Source organism: Schistocerca serialis, chromosome 4, assembly GCF_023864345.2.
Source record: "Schistocerca serialis cubense isolate TAMUIC-IGC-003099 chromosome 4, iqSchSeri2.2, whole genome shotgun sequence".
Classification (NCBI taxonomy): Eukaryota; Metazoa; Arthropoda; class Insecta; order Orthoptera; family Acrididae; genus Schistocerca; species Schistocerca serialis.
In genome coordinates, this window is record NC_064641.1 from 440127426 (window position 1) to 440144506 (window position 17081).

At 40.8% G+C, this 17081-nt stretch overlaps 1 protein-coding gene across 2 annotated transcripts in view; it reads right to left on the reverse strand.

The window, feature by feature from the left end:
* Nucleotides 1-232: 232 nt before the first annotated feature.
* The window catches only part of LOC126475059 (protein FAM117B-like), a 75545-nt gene continuing 58696 nt past the window's right edge, over nt 233-17081 (reverse strand). For both annotated transcript variants that reach the window (XM_050102610.1, XM_050102609.1), the window contains exon 9: nt 233-1283. In XM_050102610.1, the coding sequence (XP_049958567.1) occupies nt 989-1283 (295 nt within the window). In that variant the 3' untranslated portion in view covers nt 233-988. The remainder of the gene's footprint in view (nt 1284-17081) is intronic.

Here is a 17081-nt window from a genome sequence, read left to right on the forward strand (position 1 = left end):
CTTACTTTATGTACGACATGCTGGAAAATGCCACTTATTTTTAAGCTGTACATTCACCAGTAACAAGAAACAACTGCATCAATTTTCAACTAATGATTAACCTTTACTACTCTTCAGTCTCAAGATTCCACTCTGTGTGTGTGTGTGTGTGTGTGTGTGTGTGTGTGTGTAAAACAGTCAGTCAGTCCTGCTGCAGTACCAATGAATCAAGAGCTAAATTACACAAAACATGTTTTCATGTCAAATCATTATTATTCACTCCCACAAAAAATTCTCACACATCATCAAAAAAACTTAAGCCAACAGTAAGCTCACTGCCATCACACAAAATGAGAAATCCCTTGAAATGTCCAGCTTCATATTACCAACTGAAGTTCCAGTTCCAGTCTGTCATTATGTACACACACACACATTTTATACACATAAATGAAGCACAAGCTTTGCAGTTAAATGCAAACAACTTCATTCATAAGGCACTCATCCTGTAACATGCTGCTGCAATACCATTCACAAAAGCAAAAGTCGTCTGTGGGAATGTAACAACATGGAAATCGAAGGGCACAAACCAAAACTGCAGCAGCAATACCAGCTAAAAGGATATTTGATGAACCGTAACAGCTGAAGATGATCAAACACACTAGCACACAGAAAGCAATATAAAAAATAAATTCTCAAAACTTAAATTGCGTGAAGAAACTGTCTGCACACGCCATAATTTGACCAATGAACTGGAATGCCAGTTAATAATAGAAGTGGATTTGTACACTCCTTCCAAAGTCTGTATCATGTACATCAAGTGCTCTAAGACAATTTTCACATTTCCTGGTTTAAAAAACTGGTTTTCTAACAGAAAGCGAGATCCATCTTGGACCGTCATCTAACAATTTGATAATTATGCTTGCATGCTGAAGGGTTACTCTTGGGAGATATGCTTGGGAAAAGTGTCGAGCGGGCAGAGGACCGCTCCAAATGCTCAAATGTCATCTGCCTAGACAGTGTCCGTTGCAACAGGTGCAGACGCCGATTCTGGTGCTGTATCGTCTGACGAGCATGCTGCAGGCACTGGAGCAGCATCAGTGATGTCACTGGGCCCAGCAGCTGAACTGTCAGCCTCACTCATATCTTCAGTAGTTGGTGCTACTGCTGGACTGTTATCTCCATTCGCATTATCAGCACGTTGCTGCTGTGGTGGGTAGAAAGCTGAGCCCAGACTCGGTTTCAGCTCGAAAGTAACACAGGGCTTCAGGGGGCAGTAATCCATTTTTGTTAAGTCTATCATTGGCCTGTGAACAAAGTAGTTTTTGTTTCAATGTCACTAATAAACACATTTATATTTCACAAATGCTGAGCACTTTTAACAAAACAAATTTATCCGTGTTGCTTTTTTATTCAACTTATATTCGTAAATGAAGAAGAGCCCATAACATTTTTATTGTTTTTTTGGAGCAGAAGTATCTAATGGAACAGATACAGAGACACACAGACAGAGCAACAATTTAAACAGTTAAAGATTTTGAAAATAAGAAATGCTTCATGTTTCATGAGAAAGTTGCTATGTTTAAACAAGTGAAAACAATTTAGTACATGCTCATCTTTTGAACTACCATGCAGAAGATAAAATCCTCCTGGTAAATGCATTATAAAGTGGCAATTCTGAAGTTTAATTTCAATGTATAAATATGGATACTGGCATCATGATAGTTAACTGACTACAATATTTAGATGGCTTTTTATCTGGGGAAAACCTCTCCAATTCTGTATGAAATCAAGTACGCCATTTTTTTGGAGCTAAGGCAATTAGTTTAATATTACCATCGCCAACAAGCTCCAGCCTTGCGGTGGGTCCAGTGGAAACCAGCCTCTCTGTCATCTTCCTATTTTTCTCCTCCTCCTTTATCACATTCTAGTTCTCTTCCCTCACATCTATACTTTCTTGTACTCTTGTCAATCACATGTCACTCCTGTCTTCTCAATCTTTAGCCCAGACATCCCAAATTTAACAATGCCATTGGTATCCTCCCACTTGCAACTTCATATTTCCACACTTCTACAGCTTTTATATCTCTATTATTGCCTTTTAAATGCTCCTCTTAGAGCAGTAGTTGTGTTGATGTGGTCTTTAGTGTGAAGAATGGTTTCATGTAGCTCTTCATCCTGCTCTCCCCTGTGCAAGCCTCTTCATCTCTGAATAACTATTGCAATTTAATCAATTTGAAACTGATAACTGTATTCATCCCTCAAGTCTTCCTCTGCAATTTTTATCCCCTACCACTTATCTCAAATACCAAATTAATAGTAATAGCTTATATTATCTTCTTGTCCACTTATCTTCAATGTTTCACTTCTGTGCGAGGCTACACTCCAGACAAATACCTTCCGAAATGACTCTGTAACAATGGATGTTAAATTCCTGCTTTTTTAGAAGTGCTTTTTGTGCTGTAGCCCGTTTGTATTTTATATTCTCTCCACTTTTGGTCATCCTGAAGTCTGAGGCAATTTCACCTGTCTCATATACCTAACTTCACCCTTTTCATTTCCATTTTTATATTCCCTAACCTTCTTAGCCAATTACGGGAGCTAAAACTCCACTCTCCAATCCACACAATACCGGTTTAATTTTTCCTGATGACCATGTCGTCCTTAGTTGTCCAAACTCAAAGATCCAAATAGGTACTATTTTACCTCTGGAATATTTTACCAACAAAGATATCATTTAACTACACATAAGAGCTGCAGGCCATCAAGAAAAATAATGTATGTAGTTTCTCCTTGCTTTCAGTCATTCACAGTGCCAGCACAGCAAGTCCCGTTTCACTAATGTTACAAGGCCAGATCAATCAATCATCCAGATCGTTGTCGCTGCAGCTACTAAATAGGCTGCAGCCCCTTCCGGACCAACATGTTTGCCTCGCCTCTTCATGAATACCCTCCCACTGTGGTTGAATCTACATTATGGATATGTGAATCACCGAGGTACTCAGGCCACCCCAACTTAGAAAGTCTTCAGGGGATGGGGGAGTTGTTCCCTCTTTTGGTAGATGAAAAATTTCTTGTAGCAGGTGTCTCATTTTCCACCTATGGAACCCTGTAACTCCAATTCAACTCCTCAATAACTTAATTCAGAGGCCTGTTTTCTGCATTTATCCTTTTTCTTCATTGCCAATGTTTAGGCAGGGTGAATTAAAATATGTACCCAATAGGTCTTGTGCACGTTAATGTTGGATTTTTGAGGAATAAGTGTTTGTGAGAGTCACGGAAAGTCATAGGTGATAGAGCACTGCTTAATTCAGGCTGCTGCTGAAAGTAAATAATTAAAAGCTGGCTACACCACAGTTAATACGCACAGTCAAAGTCTATTGCAAAGCATTGTTGATTCTTGTTTGAAAATTTGATTGTGCTGGGCTATTTACTGTGGGATGTGGCTTCAGAAACTGTCAATAACCCTTAAATTTCCTTTGGATAAACCCCACCTCCACCCCACACCCAGTGGTTGACAGTACTGCACTGCGAGCAATGACACCCTTTTTGCCTTCTTTGGAGCTGAAGAACAGGCTTCTATCCATTGTGTACACTGCTGTTTGGATTCAGGCGTGTAGTGGTGGATCCACGTTTCATCCACTGTCACATACCAGCACAGATAGTCACTTCTACTTTTCTTAAAACGCACCAAACACTTTCTCGAAAGTGTCATGCAAATGAGTGTGTGAGCCAGAGTGAGCACACATAGCACCCATCTTGTGCAAAGCTTTCTCATGTTCAGTTCTGCTGCAAAATGTGTCCTAGATGACCCTTTGATATCTCCACAGCATTAGCAATTTCACACATCTTTATATCCCTATCTTTCCCAAATCTCACCATAAAATTTGTCAATGATTTCCAGCATGCTTACCCTTTTTAGACATTCTCTGGATGGATCAGCTTGGATGATTTCATGGCCACATTTAAACTGCCCATTTCTTCATGGTAGAAATTGAAGGTGAAGAGCCGCCATACACTTTTACAAGCCACAAATGAATTTTGGTTTGTATTAAAGCTCTTTTACAAAGAATTTAATCACTGCACACACAACTGCTTTAAATAAGTATTACCTGGAATTACTTGCAATTTTACATCTACATATGTACTCCACGAGCCACCCAACAGTTTGTGACAGAGGGCACTTTACGTGCCACTGTCATTATCTCCCTTTCCTGTTCCAGTCGCGTATGGTTCGTGGGAAGAATGACTGCCGGAAAGCCTCCGTGAGCGCTCTAATCTCTCTTATTTTACATTCGTGATCTCCTCAGGAGATATAAGTAGGAGGAAGCAATATATTCGATACCTCATCCAGAAACGCACCCTCTTGAAACCCGGACAGCAAGGGACACCGCGATGCAGAGCGCCTCTCTCGCAGAGTCCGCCACTTGAATTTGCTAAACGTCTCCGTAACGCTATCACGGTTACCAAATAACCCTGTGACGAAACGTGCCATTCTTCTTTGGATCTTCTCTATCTCCTCCGTCAAACCGATCTGGTACGGATCCCACACTGATGAGCAATACTCAAGTATAGGTCGAGCGAGTGTTTTGTAAGCCACCTCCTTTGTTGATGGACTACATTTTCTAAGGACTCTCCCAATGAATCTCAACCTGGCACCCGCCTTATCAACAATTAATTTTATATGATCATTCCACTTCAAATCGTTTCGCACGCATACTCCCAGATATTTTACAGAAGTAACTGCTACCAGTGTTTGTTCTGCTATCATATAATCATACAATAAAGGATCCTTCTTTCTATGTATTCGCAATACATTACATTTGTCTATGTTAAGGGTCAGTTGCCACTCCCTGCACCAATTACCTATCCACTGCAGATCTTCCTGCATTTCGTTGCAATTTTCTAATGTTGCAACTTCTCTGTATATTACAGCATCATCCGCAAAAGTCTGCATGTAACTTTTGACACTATCTACTAGGTCATTTATACATATTGTGAAAAGCAATAGTCCCATAGCACTCCGCTGTGGCACGCCAGAGGTTACTTTAACGTCTGTAGACGTCTCTCCATTGAGAACAACATGCTGCGTTCTGTTTGCTAAAAACTCTTCAATCCAGCCACACAGCTGGTCTGATATTCCGTAGGCTCTTACTTTGTTTATCAGACGACAGTGCGGAACTGTATCAAATGCCTTCTGGAAGTCAAGGAAATTGACATCTACCTGGGAGCCTGTATCTAATATTTTCTGGGTCTCATGAACAAATAAAGTGAGTTGGGTCTCACACGATAGCTGTTTCTGGAATCCATGTTGATTCTTTCAGAGTAAATTCTGGGTTTCCAGAAATCACATGATACACGAGCAAAAAACATGTTCTAAAATTCTACAACAGATGTCAAGAGATATAGGCCTATAGTTTTGCGCATCTACTCGACGACCCTTCTTGAAAACTGTAACTACCTGTGCTCTTTTCCAATCATTTGGAACCTTCTGTTCCTCTTGATACTTGCGGTACAAGGCTGTTAGAAGGGGGGGCAAGTTCTTTTGCGTACTCTGTGTTGAACCGAATTGGTATCCCATCAGGTCCAGTGGACTTTCCTCTGTTGAGTGATTTCAGTTGCTTTTCTATTGCTTGGACACTTATTTCGATGTCAGCCATTTTTTCGTTCGTGTGAGGATTTAGAGAAGGAACTGCAGTGTGGTCTTCCTCTGTGAAACAGCTTTGGAAAAAGGTGTTTAGTATTTCAGCTTTATGCGTGTCATCCTCTGTTTCAATGCCATCATCATCCCATAGTGTCTGGATATGCTGTTTCGATCCACTTTCTGATTTAACGTAAGACCAGAACTTCCTAGGATTTTCTGTCAAGTTGGTACATAGAATTTTACTTTCGAATTCACTGAACGCTTCACGCATAGCCCTCCTTACGCTAACTTTGACATTGTTTAGCTTCTGTTTGTCTGAGAGGTTTTGGCTTTCGCAGTAGTTTCCTAACTTTGTTGTTGAACCACGGTGGGTTTTTCCCGTCCCTCACAGTTTTACTCGGCACGTACCTGTCTAAAACGCATTTTACGATTGCCTTGAACTTTTTCCATAGACACTCAACATTGTCAGTGTCTGAACATAAATTTTCGTTTTGATCTATTAGGTAGTCTGAACTCTGCCTCCTATTACTCTTGCTAAACAGATAAGCCTTCCTCCCTTTTTTTTATATTCCTATTTACTTCCATATTCAGGGATGCTGCAACGGCCTTATGATCACTGATTTCCTGTTCTGTGCTTACAGAGTCTAAAGTTCTGGTCCGTTTGTTATCAGTAGGTTCAAGATGTTATCTCCACGAGTCGGTTCTCTGTTTAATTGCTCGAGGTAATTTTCGGATAGTGCACTCAGTATGATGTCACTCGATGCTCTGTCCCTACCACCCGTCCTAAACATCTGAGTGTCACAGTCTGTATGTGGTAAATTGAAATCTCCACCGAAGACTATAACATGCTGAGAAAATTTATGTGAAATGTATTCCAAATTTTCTCTCAGTTGTTCTGCCACTAATGCTGCTGAGTCGGGAGGTCGGTAAAAGGAGCCAATTATTAACCTAGCTCGGTTGTTGAGTGTAACCTCCATCCATAATAATTCACAGGAACTATCCACTTCTACTTCACTACAGGATAAACTACTACTAACAGCGACAAACACGCCACCACCGGTCGCATGCAGTCTATCCTTTCTGAACACTGTCTGTGCCTTTGTAAAAATTTCGGCGGAATTTATCTCTGGCTTCAGCCAGCTTTCCGTACCTATAACAATTTCAGCTTCGGTGTCTACTACCACGTGTGCCAACGTAAGGGGGAAAAAATAATATGAGTAGTGGTGGGATCTCTGGGCAAGGTCGAGAACTTTTCAGATAAAACCTCATACAAACATAAGCAGCAAACTGCTACATTGACAAGAAGCTAAACCAATTGTCCACCTGTTCTTTCCAACTCTTGTTGCAATAACTGTCATGCATTTAATAGAATCGATTGCACTTGACAAAACATATCTTCACAACAGTTTTCAGGGAGCATCTGCCTTAACAAGACACCAAGAATCAATTATTACTGGTATTACCCAACATACTTGAGTTCATGCTGTAACACATGCTAAATTGTCTGTGAAATGGATAGAACAGCAGCATACAATGAAAATAGCAGATCACTGATGCATTGTTACACATATTTTGGACCACTCACTAGAATTTCCATTACTGCATATCACCACCCTTCCATTCCAAATTTCACTCTTTCGCAAGTTCCTCGCCTTTAATGACAGTCCTCAGTAGCTGTATACACCTACTCCACTTATACTCCATAGGCTACCGTTCACTCTATGGTGGGAGGTACTTTGTGTTTCACTGTCACTTCCCCTTTTCTTTGCCCAGTCACAAATGGCACACAAAGAGAAACTGTTTGTTAATCTCTGTGAGAGTTACAATCCCTCTAACTCTTCCTCCATGGTCTTGTTGTAAGAAATAGGTATGAAGAAGCATTAGATCAGTTGCCTCTTCCTCTTAGGAATGTACGTGCTCTGAATTTCAACAGTGCACCACACAGTGCTGCCAAACACCTCTCTTAACATCTGCCACTAGAGCTGGGTGAGCATCTCTGTGACAATTTTGTGCTTATTAAATAAACTTTTGACAAAATATGCTGACTACTTTGGATCTTTTGTATTTCCTCTACTAATCATCCCTGGTAAGAGTCTCAGACTGGTGAGCAATATCAGCCAAATGAGATTTCTGTAATCTACTTCCTATCTACATGGACTATACTTCCTGAAGTTTCTTCTCCATCTGGCATGTGTGGTTTTATGCTGACATTCCTCATTAAATCACTCTATACACATATTCCAGGTATTTAATGGACATCGCTGCTATCAGTACTCTGCAATTGTGTGATCACATAATAATCGCCTTTCAGTTTCTTTGTGCACAGTATGTTACATTTATTTATAAGCAACATTATGGAACACCAAAATCAGCTGTTTCAATTATTCTGAAGTTTCTTAAAACTGCATAAGACAAAAAGTTTTTTATGTTGAGGGTCAACTGCCAATGCATACACTAAGCATTAATCCCATGAGGTTTCTTTGTGCACTGCACTCAAATTTTTTGGCATTACAACTTCTCAATATGAATGAAAGAATCACCTGCAAACAGCCTCATGTATCTTCTGACATGGATAAACGAGAGAGAGAAGATCCAACAAAGAGCGGTACATTTCGCCATGGGATCATTTAGCCGGCACGAGTGTGTTATGGACATGCTCAACTAACTTCACTGGCAGACATTACAAGAGAGGCATTGTGCATCATGGAGAGATTTATTACTGAAATTTCGAGAGAGCACTTTTCGGTAAGAGTCTCCCAACATATTCCCCCCCCCCCATGTACATCTCACGTAATGACCACAAGGAGAAAATTTGAGAAATTAGAGCCAATATAGAGCCTTACTGACAACCATTCTTCCCATGCACAATTCACAAGTGAGACAGGATTGGAGGGCTCAGTTAGTGGTACAAAATTACCCTCTCCCACACCCCATCAGGTGGCTTGCAGAATATAATGTAGATGTAGACGACTGAAGTTTTCATTGCCACTTATTGATGATTCCTGTTTTCTTTCATCTCAGTCCTTCAGTCAATGTTTAACAATTATGCTTAACAATGTGACTGACTGGCATTGTTAAAGATGCCAGAAATTAATCCTCCATTGCCTGTTACCAACAATGGAGGGGAGAATGTTTGATAGTGACAGCTACTTGTGCTGTCAAAACATCATTAGTCATCAGCTGAAGATCTCAAGATGAAACCTGGGACGCAATATGTCGTGCTACGTCCTATCTGTTAGTAACTCTTCAATTCAGTGTTAAAACTGTTCTGATGTTCTGTACATTCTTATTTTGTTTATTAGGTAACAGAGCAGAAATGTACAGAAAACCTTCCATAAACCAAGGAATCCTGGTACCTGGGTACCATTACGTGTTGCCTTTTGGGTATCGTGGACAAACAGAGCATGCTGGGTATCTCACAATCTTTGTTTGCAGAATCCATGTCAATTCCACTAGGAGCTTTTTTTCTCCCAAGAAATATCATAATACATAAACATAAAATGTTTTAAAATTCCAGATGCCAATTATATTAGCCTTTAGTTGTGTGCAAATTTATAACCCTTCTTGACCAGTCAAGTCTTATACCAATCACTTTGAAGACATTGGTCTTCATGTGAACTATGATACATTGCTGAGGAGCAAATTCTTTTGCAGTAGAATTGTCTAGGTATCCAATCAGGTCCAGTTGCCTTTCCTCCGTTCAAGGATTTCAGTTCATTTTCTATCCCATAGTCACTTATACTAATATCTGCCAGTTTGGACATTAGTGCGATGGCCGAGAGAGAGAACTGAAGTATGATTCTGCAACAGAAAAACAAGTTCGGGAAAGAATGTAGTATTTCCATTTTCTCTCCATAACCCGTGTTTCAAGGTCATTAGGATCGAATGCGTGTCTGTACAGATGGCTTAGCTCTGCTTACTGCTTTAACAAAAGACTGAAGCAGCTGGAGATTTTCCATTTGACTGGTAAACAGAATTTTATTTTAGAATTCATGGACTGGTTCATACAAGCCTCTCCTTACAATAACTCTGGCTTCAACCAGTTTTTGTTTGCTGACAAAGCTTTCTAATGACTGTTGAGCCATGGTGGCCTTTCCCAGTCTCACTACTTTGCTCGGCACATACCTATCGAAGAAATATTATCGAAGACTCCTGAGCTTCATCTACTTATTCTCAACATTTTTGTACTCAGGAGATGAATGACTTGGCTTCTCAAGTATTCAAGTGTTTCTTGTCACACTTACTAAGCAAAAACATCTTCCCACTTCTCTTGACATTTCTACAAGCATCCATAATTAATGATGCCATAACATCCTTATGATCAATGATTCCTTGGCTCCATATCTAGTATCTCAAAGTTCAGGCCCGTGTGTAACCACGGGACCTATGATGTTACCTCTCATCAGTCTGTTCTCTGATTAACTGGTCAATCTAATTTGTGGATAAGGCATTTAGAACAATTTCACACACTGCTCTATACAGTGCAGCAAGTGACTGATAAACAGTGCAAATGACTGTTCATTTATATACGTGACCAATGTGGCGTGCTTCCAAAATTGTTTTCAAAGTTTTTAAGATTGCCAGCCTTTCGTCTTATGTCAAGGTGCAATTTGTTCAAGATCTTAGCACAAGGATAAGCAACTTTTCTCCAAATTCTATACAAAAAAAGTAAAGACACTACACAAATAATAACATACAATGCAATAACATCATGGAATTTCTATAGTTTGATAACATTTATTATTGTTTATCAGAATCATTTCTGTTGTTAATTATGAATGCCACTGAGGAGTTAATGTGTCATCACGTGAGCATGAATTATGAGACTAAGGATTCAAAGGTTTTTAAAGAGACATTTGTAATATGTTCAGTTGCCAACTTCCTGTGATGTTCTTATGACAGTACTTTATGGACCTCTGGTGCACTGCCTCAGAAAGTCACTCCATAATACAGTATAACTGGAGAAAATACCATTTCTGGCATAAGATGAATCTAAAACATCCTTCAATATTTTTGCTTTATCATTTGAGTACAACTATAACAGAAGCACAGCAGTTATTTCAGAGGTGCCACAACATTTCCCTATTCAGTTAGCATTTTTATGCTTGTTGGTATCTTTAATATTGTTCTTTTTCTAATGACAGCATTGAACAGCCATGCAAGGGGAATGCAAGTGATGCTAAAAAAATCTCGGGTTATTGGGGGTGACTTGTGTGAATTGACAATACAGAGGCATACCATATATGTAACTACATAAATATTAGATTAACATATGGTCCAAAGAGAAGTGTCAGCCTTTCCAGTCGCCACTGGGGCAAAAGTCTGGATTACTGACTAATCTGCACTTTTAACATTAACTAATATGGCTTCACTATGTTGGTAATGTGAGCACCTGAAAGCAAGGCGAAACTACATACACATTTCTGAACTGTATTGCATGACCGGACAAAATATTCAGGAATTAACATAGTTCCCCATTTGGATCTCCAAGTGGGAATGACTCAGGAGAATGTTGTCTTCAGGAGCAATAAAACTGGCACTCTACAGGTCAGGGCACAGAGAATGATATGTTCCTTGATAATTTAGATCAGTTAGGTAACTTTAAAAAAGAATGAGTGTAGTGAAGACACACTTCTCTTCGTGACAACCCACTGTCACCCACTTGCAGCTGCAAGTTGTAGATGGTTCTTGGTCTCCTGCTGTTAATAAGGGTGTTTGGTTGCAGTAAGCAGAAGTGGGTGAGTGAGGATGGCAAAAATCTTTTCACTCATATTTTGTTTATGGATAGCAGCTATACTTGCGAATGGTGGATGAACAGCATATTATGCTGTTAAATTACCTTTAAATGTAGCCGACCATGAACTTCTGGTATGTGTCATAACAAAATGATCAGCACGCAGACAAATATTGAAACAGTGCAAGGCTACCATATGGGATGAAAGCAAAATCGCCCACAGAAAGTCTTTGAAAGCACTGAATAACACAATCCTTGACTTAAGGGAGAACACATGTTTAATGGGAGATACGCCACATACGGTCAGGCAATTTTTGTCGAACTCTGCCTGCAGTTCTGAAACTGACATTAGCAGACGAAATGAATGCCTGTTTAAAAAATCGTTCATATGGCAGAACACAAAGTAATCAAGTGAGCACCAGAATTTGTGGAAAACCTTTAACAAATAGGATAAGACACCTATCTAACAGATGACATTTTTGGCCACATTATACTGGCAAATGAATTGTGCAATATTGTTGAAATACGCACATCAAAAAAAGTTTTGCATCACTTCTGTTCAGAGAGTTCCGGAACCTGTACAGAAAATTGGAACAAAAATAAACGTAAACATCATTTCTGCCTTTTTTACTGCTCATAAAAACCACACATTGCATGTTGTACCACCCTACTGCGAGACCTTCAGAGGTGGTGGTCCAGATTGCTGTGTACACTGGTACCTCTAATAACCAGTAGCACGTCCCCTCATGCTTGTATTCGTCGTGGCATACTATCCAAACGTTCATCAAGGCACTATTGGTCCCAATTGTCCCTCTCCTCAATGACGATTCGGCGTAGATACCTCAGAATAGTTAGTGGGTCACGTCGTCCATAAACAGCCCTTTTCAATGTATCTCAGGCATGTTCGATAGGGTTCATGTCTGGAGAACATGCTGGCCTCACAAGATGAGCACGATGAGGGCGTGAACTGTCATCCATGAAGACAAATGCCTCGCAAATATGCTGCCGATATGATTGCACTATCGGTCGTAGGATGGAATTCACGTATCGTACAGCCGATACGGTGCCTTCCATGACCACCAGCGGTGTACAACGGCTCCACATAATTCCACCCCAAAACAGCAGGGAACCTCCACCTTGCTGCATTCGCTGACAGTGTAAGGCGTTCAGGCTGATCGGGTTGCCTCCAAACATGCCTCCGACCATTGTCTGGTTGAAGGCGTATGTGACACTCATTGGTGAAGAGAACTTGATGCCAATCCTGAGCTGTCCATTCGGCATGTTGTTGGGCCCATCTTTACCGCACTGAATGGTGTCATAGTTGCAAAGATGGACCTCGCCATGGACGTCTAGAGTGTAGTTGCGCATCATGCAGCCTACTGCGCACAGTTTGAGTCTCAACACGATGTCCTGTGGCTGCACGAAGAGCATTATTCTAAATGGGGGTGTTGCTGTCAGGGTTCCTCCGAGCCATAATCCGCATGTAGCAAACACCCACTGCAGTAGTAGCCCTTGGGTGGCCTGAGCGAGGCATCTCATCGACAGTTCCTGTCTCTCTGTATCTCCTCCATGTCCGAACATTGCTTTGGTTCACTGCAAGTTGCCTGGACATTTCCCTTGTTGAGAGCCCTTCCTGGCACTAAGTAACAATGCGGACGCGATCAAACCCCAGTACTGACTGTCTAGGCATGGCTGAACTACAGACAACATGAGCCGTGTAGAACCTCCTTGGTGGAATGACTGGAACTGATCAGATGTCGGACCCCCTCCATCTAATAAGCACTGTCCATGCATGATTGTTTACATCTTTGGGCGGGTTTAGTGACATCTCTGAACAGTCAAAGGGACGGTGTCTGTGATACAACATTCACAGTCAACGTCTATCTTCAGGAGTTGAGGGAGCCGCGGTGATGCTAAACTTTTTTGATGTGTGTACTTGAACAACTAATACGTTAAGAATACGTGCAGGAATGCTGTTACACTGCCTAAAATTGAAGATTTAATTTGCCATCATTTTGCTGCAGAATCTGAATTTGCTGAAACGGTAACAGTATAAGACTCTGCATCAAACAACTGCATAATATCATCATCAAAACCAGTACAATGACTGGCAAAGAATCCAGCCTCTGGCGATTCTTGTGCCACTGCGTGCTTTCCAGGTCTCTGCAGGTCAGTCAGGCTGTGTACGCTGCCATGCAGCTCCTCTCAAACTGCACGGTATGTTCTGATATGTTTACATGGCCCTAATTCCGTTGTTGGTTCATGTTAATGTTCCACTCTTCATCGTCCGTGTTTAGGGGTGTTTTATCAGCATCGTATTTTATTTTTATTTTCTTGGTCATTGCTGCTTCCATCATTTAAAAAAATTTTTTTTTTTAAAGATTCTTAAAATTTTAACTACAACTTTCACCAGATGACAGTATATTGGACGTGAATGGTGGGGAGTGGCTACAGGGCAATGTTCAACATCACTATGTTATGAATAGCATATATGAGTACTTTCTTGTTTCATTCAAAACACCGGCTATTTAAAAGTTTAATTTACATCTCAGAATTGGGGGATCAAATAGTTTATATGAGCTGATATTATTTTTTGTACAGATTGCCTGACAGTGCACTGATAAGTGGTGCAAAACCGGTCACAGAATTAATAAAAATCATTCATACAGCCAATGCAGAATTTTCTTTGAAAAAATTCTGAATTTTGGCTGTGGTTGCCTGCCCTACAAAACAACATTTAGAAAACAGTCCCTCTGGTGGCTTGGAATGTCTTAAGCTGCATTAGTATGGTCTAATGAAGTCCCAAAAACACGTACTGTCACAGGACTTGATGCATTCTAGCATGTCTACCAGAATGGATTGTGAAACATGCTCCAAAGCAGAGGCTGTTAATGTTTAACCTCAACACCTATTCAACTATTAAGCATAAAGTCTTCCCCCCCCCCCCCCCCCCCCCTCCTGATGTCACCCACTTCAAAACCGTTTACAACCCATTAGCAAATAATAAGTGCCTTGTTCTATGCGAAACATAGCATACCAGTGCAAAACTCACAGTGATAAAGACAATGTAAGAGCACGGGCTTAAAATCTTCAGGTTTCCAAACCCCAAACCCTTTCATAGCATTATATGTGCTCTTGCTCATCATTTATCATCACTGTAGCACATTATCATTATTGGACATAATAGTTATGGCAAGCATTACCCTCCGAGCCAACTTAAATTTTCTTTGAGCAAGTGATCTCACTTTTAGCACTCCAAAGCATTAAGTGCCACCCAAATGTGGCAGTCACTATGTAGGAGTGAAACTAACTTAATTCACAGATAAAAGAGTCCCAAGCCATCTACTCATTTTTCACCCAGCCAGTATAAACACCTTCTGAACAAATGGAATATTATGATTCCTGCATCCAAGTAAAGACTGGCGCACTTATACCTATCCTATTTTCCCCTTAAGGTAAGTCTTTCCGCTCCCTTAAAACCCATATCCTTTCGTCTTTCCCTCTCCTTCCCTCTTTCCTGATGAAGCAACCGTTGGTTGCGAAAGCAAGAATTGTGTGTGTATGTTTGTGTTTGTTTGTTTGTGTGTATATTGACCTGCCAGCACTTTCGTTTGGTAAGTCACACTTTCGTTTGGTAAGTCACATCATCTTTGTTTTTAGATATATTTTTCCCATGTGGAATGTTTACCTCTATTATGGACATGATTCTTAGTATGATGAGAGATTATCAAGGAAAGCAACGCATGACTGCAATGTGCTCATATGCCTGCTACAAGGTTGGTAAGGAGTTCTCATTGTTCAGCATTCCATCTAAAAAAAGGTTGACAACTACTAGATAGTCATTGGTGCACATGGATGTGCTGCAGTACATCTCCCCAATGCATCCAAACATGATCAGTGGAATTTATTTTGGGGAAATAGGCATGTCAGTCCACTTGCCAAATATCTTCTCATTTAAGAACCACTCTACCTGTGCTGTTCAATGCAGTCATGCATTGTCATTTATAAAAATGAAGTCGGGCTGAATGCACACCTGAAAAGACACATATATGGAACAAGCAGTGTCTTAGTAACATTTACCCACCAAAATAAACAAGTTCAACAATGTTCCTGGATGCATTACATGTTTCCACTGTATCAGGGTACAATGAGAATCATTACTCAGACTGAATCTGTTCTCAATTGATAAGAGCATGTGATCTCACTCCTTACTCATTCCTATGCTATTAGCCCCATTGCAAATAGTGCTGCCGATATGCGAGTGTCAAAGGACCACATCATACTGGTCAATAGGCAGAAAGACCACCCTCATGCAGTTACCGTGCCACCGTGGATCATGAAATTGCGTTCCTCACAGTCCTGTTAAATGTGAATGTAGTTGCACCCACTGTCTGACAAGGGTCTTTTCTTGCCTGTTGCACAATGTAGCAGTCAACTTCTGCTCCACCATCTCTCTTTCGGGTAGCAGTGCCTGTGGTTTGGACAGTTCCCTACGTACTTCATATAGCGCTGTGAGCAGTACCAAACTCCTGGGCTATATTTGTCACACTTCAGTCTCTTTCCAGTTTCCTGATGATTCTTCCTCATGTGGAGTCATCCAAATGTTGTCACTGGGCCATGTTGTAATGAACATCACTACAGAGCACCAACACTGCTCACTGACTGACACACACTGTCTTTCCCCGTTCCTTCAACGGCCTTGTATTGCAGGCCCAGCCCCATTAAGTTCTAGAGTCACACTGACCTAACACCACGTGATGTCCAGCTTTCTGTACATGCTTCTGCATGTTCATTCATTTTCACCAAGTAGTTAATATGTTATGGTACTTTATCTTGTCCTTAAGTTTTGCAGAGCAATGTATTAAGTTAGCATTCTCCAAAACATGGAAACATGAAGATACTCAATAATCACTAGAAAATAAAGTTATTGCCCTCCATTTCTGTGGGTAACATATAAACTACTGGGGCAAAAATGCAACTACCTAGGCCATTTCGTTGACAAGTGATATGACATGTGGTTGGTCACTGTAGGAATATGTGATAAATTCTGACCAAACGAAACACACACATTACAGTAAGGCGTCCCCAAACTGTTGCATAAGTAACCAGTGTATACCCTCTTGCAGCAACACAGATATATATTCTTACAAGCAAATAATCGGTGCTGAATGGCATCTTGCAACAGACTGTTTCAGCCACCATGCACCTTTTAGTACATTTTGGCAATGGTACTTGCAAGCTCTGAAGAACAAGTATGGCACTGCTTCATTATGTCCCCTACATGTCCACTAGTGAGAGATCTGGCCATTTTGCTGGACACAGCAATTATCATACACCACGAAGAGAATGTTGTATTGCAGTACCTGTATGTGGACATGCACTATCCTACTGAAAAACAATATCAGTTTCTTGACGACCAAATGCCAACAGCACGGGGATACCTGCGCAATGTAGCAGGCACTGATTACTTTACCTTACAGAAACACCAAACGCGACCACCAGTTGTAACTGATGACCCCCGCACCATGAAGCCAAGAACAGGACCTGTGTGTCAAGGGTGAACGAATTCCAGAATAGGCTGCTCACCAGGTCTAAACCATACATGTGTACATCCATCATGCACATACAGACGGAACCTACCTCTCATCATTGAGGACAACAGAGCACCATTCCCCTCTTTAACAACACTAGGATAGCCATATTGGAGGTTAGGGTGTCCCTCATTTT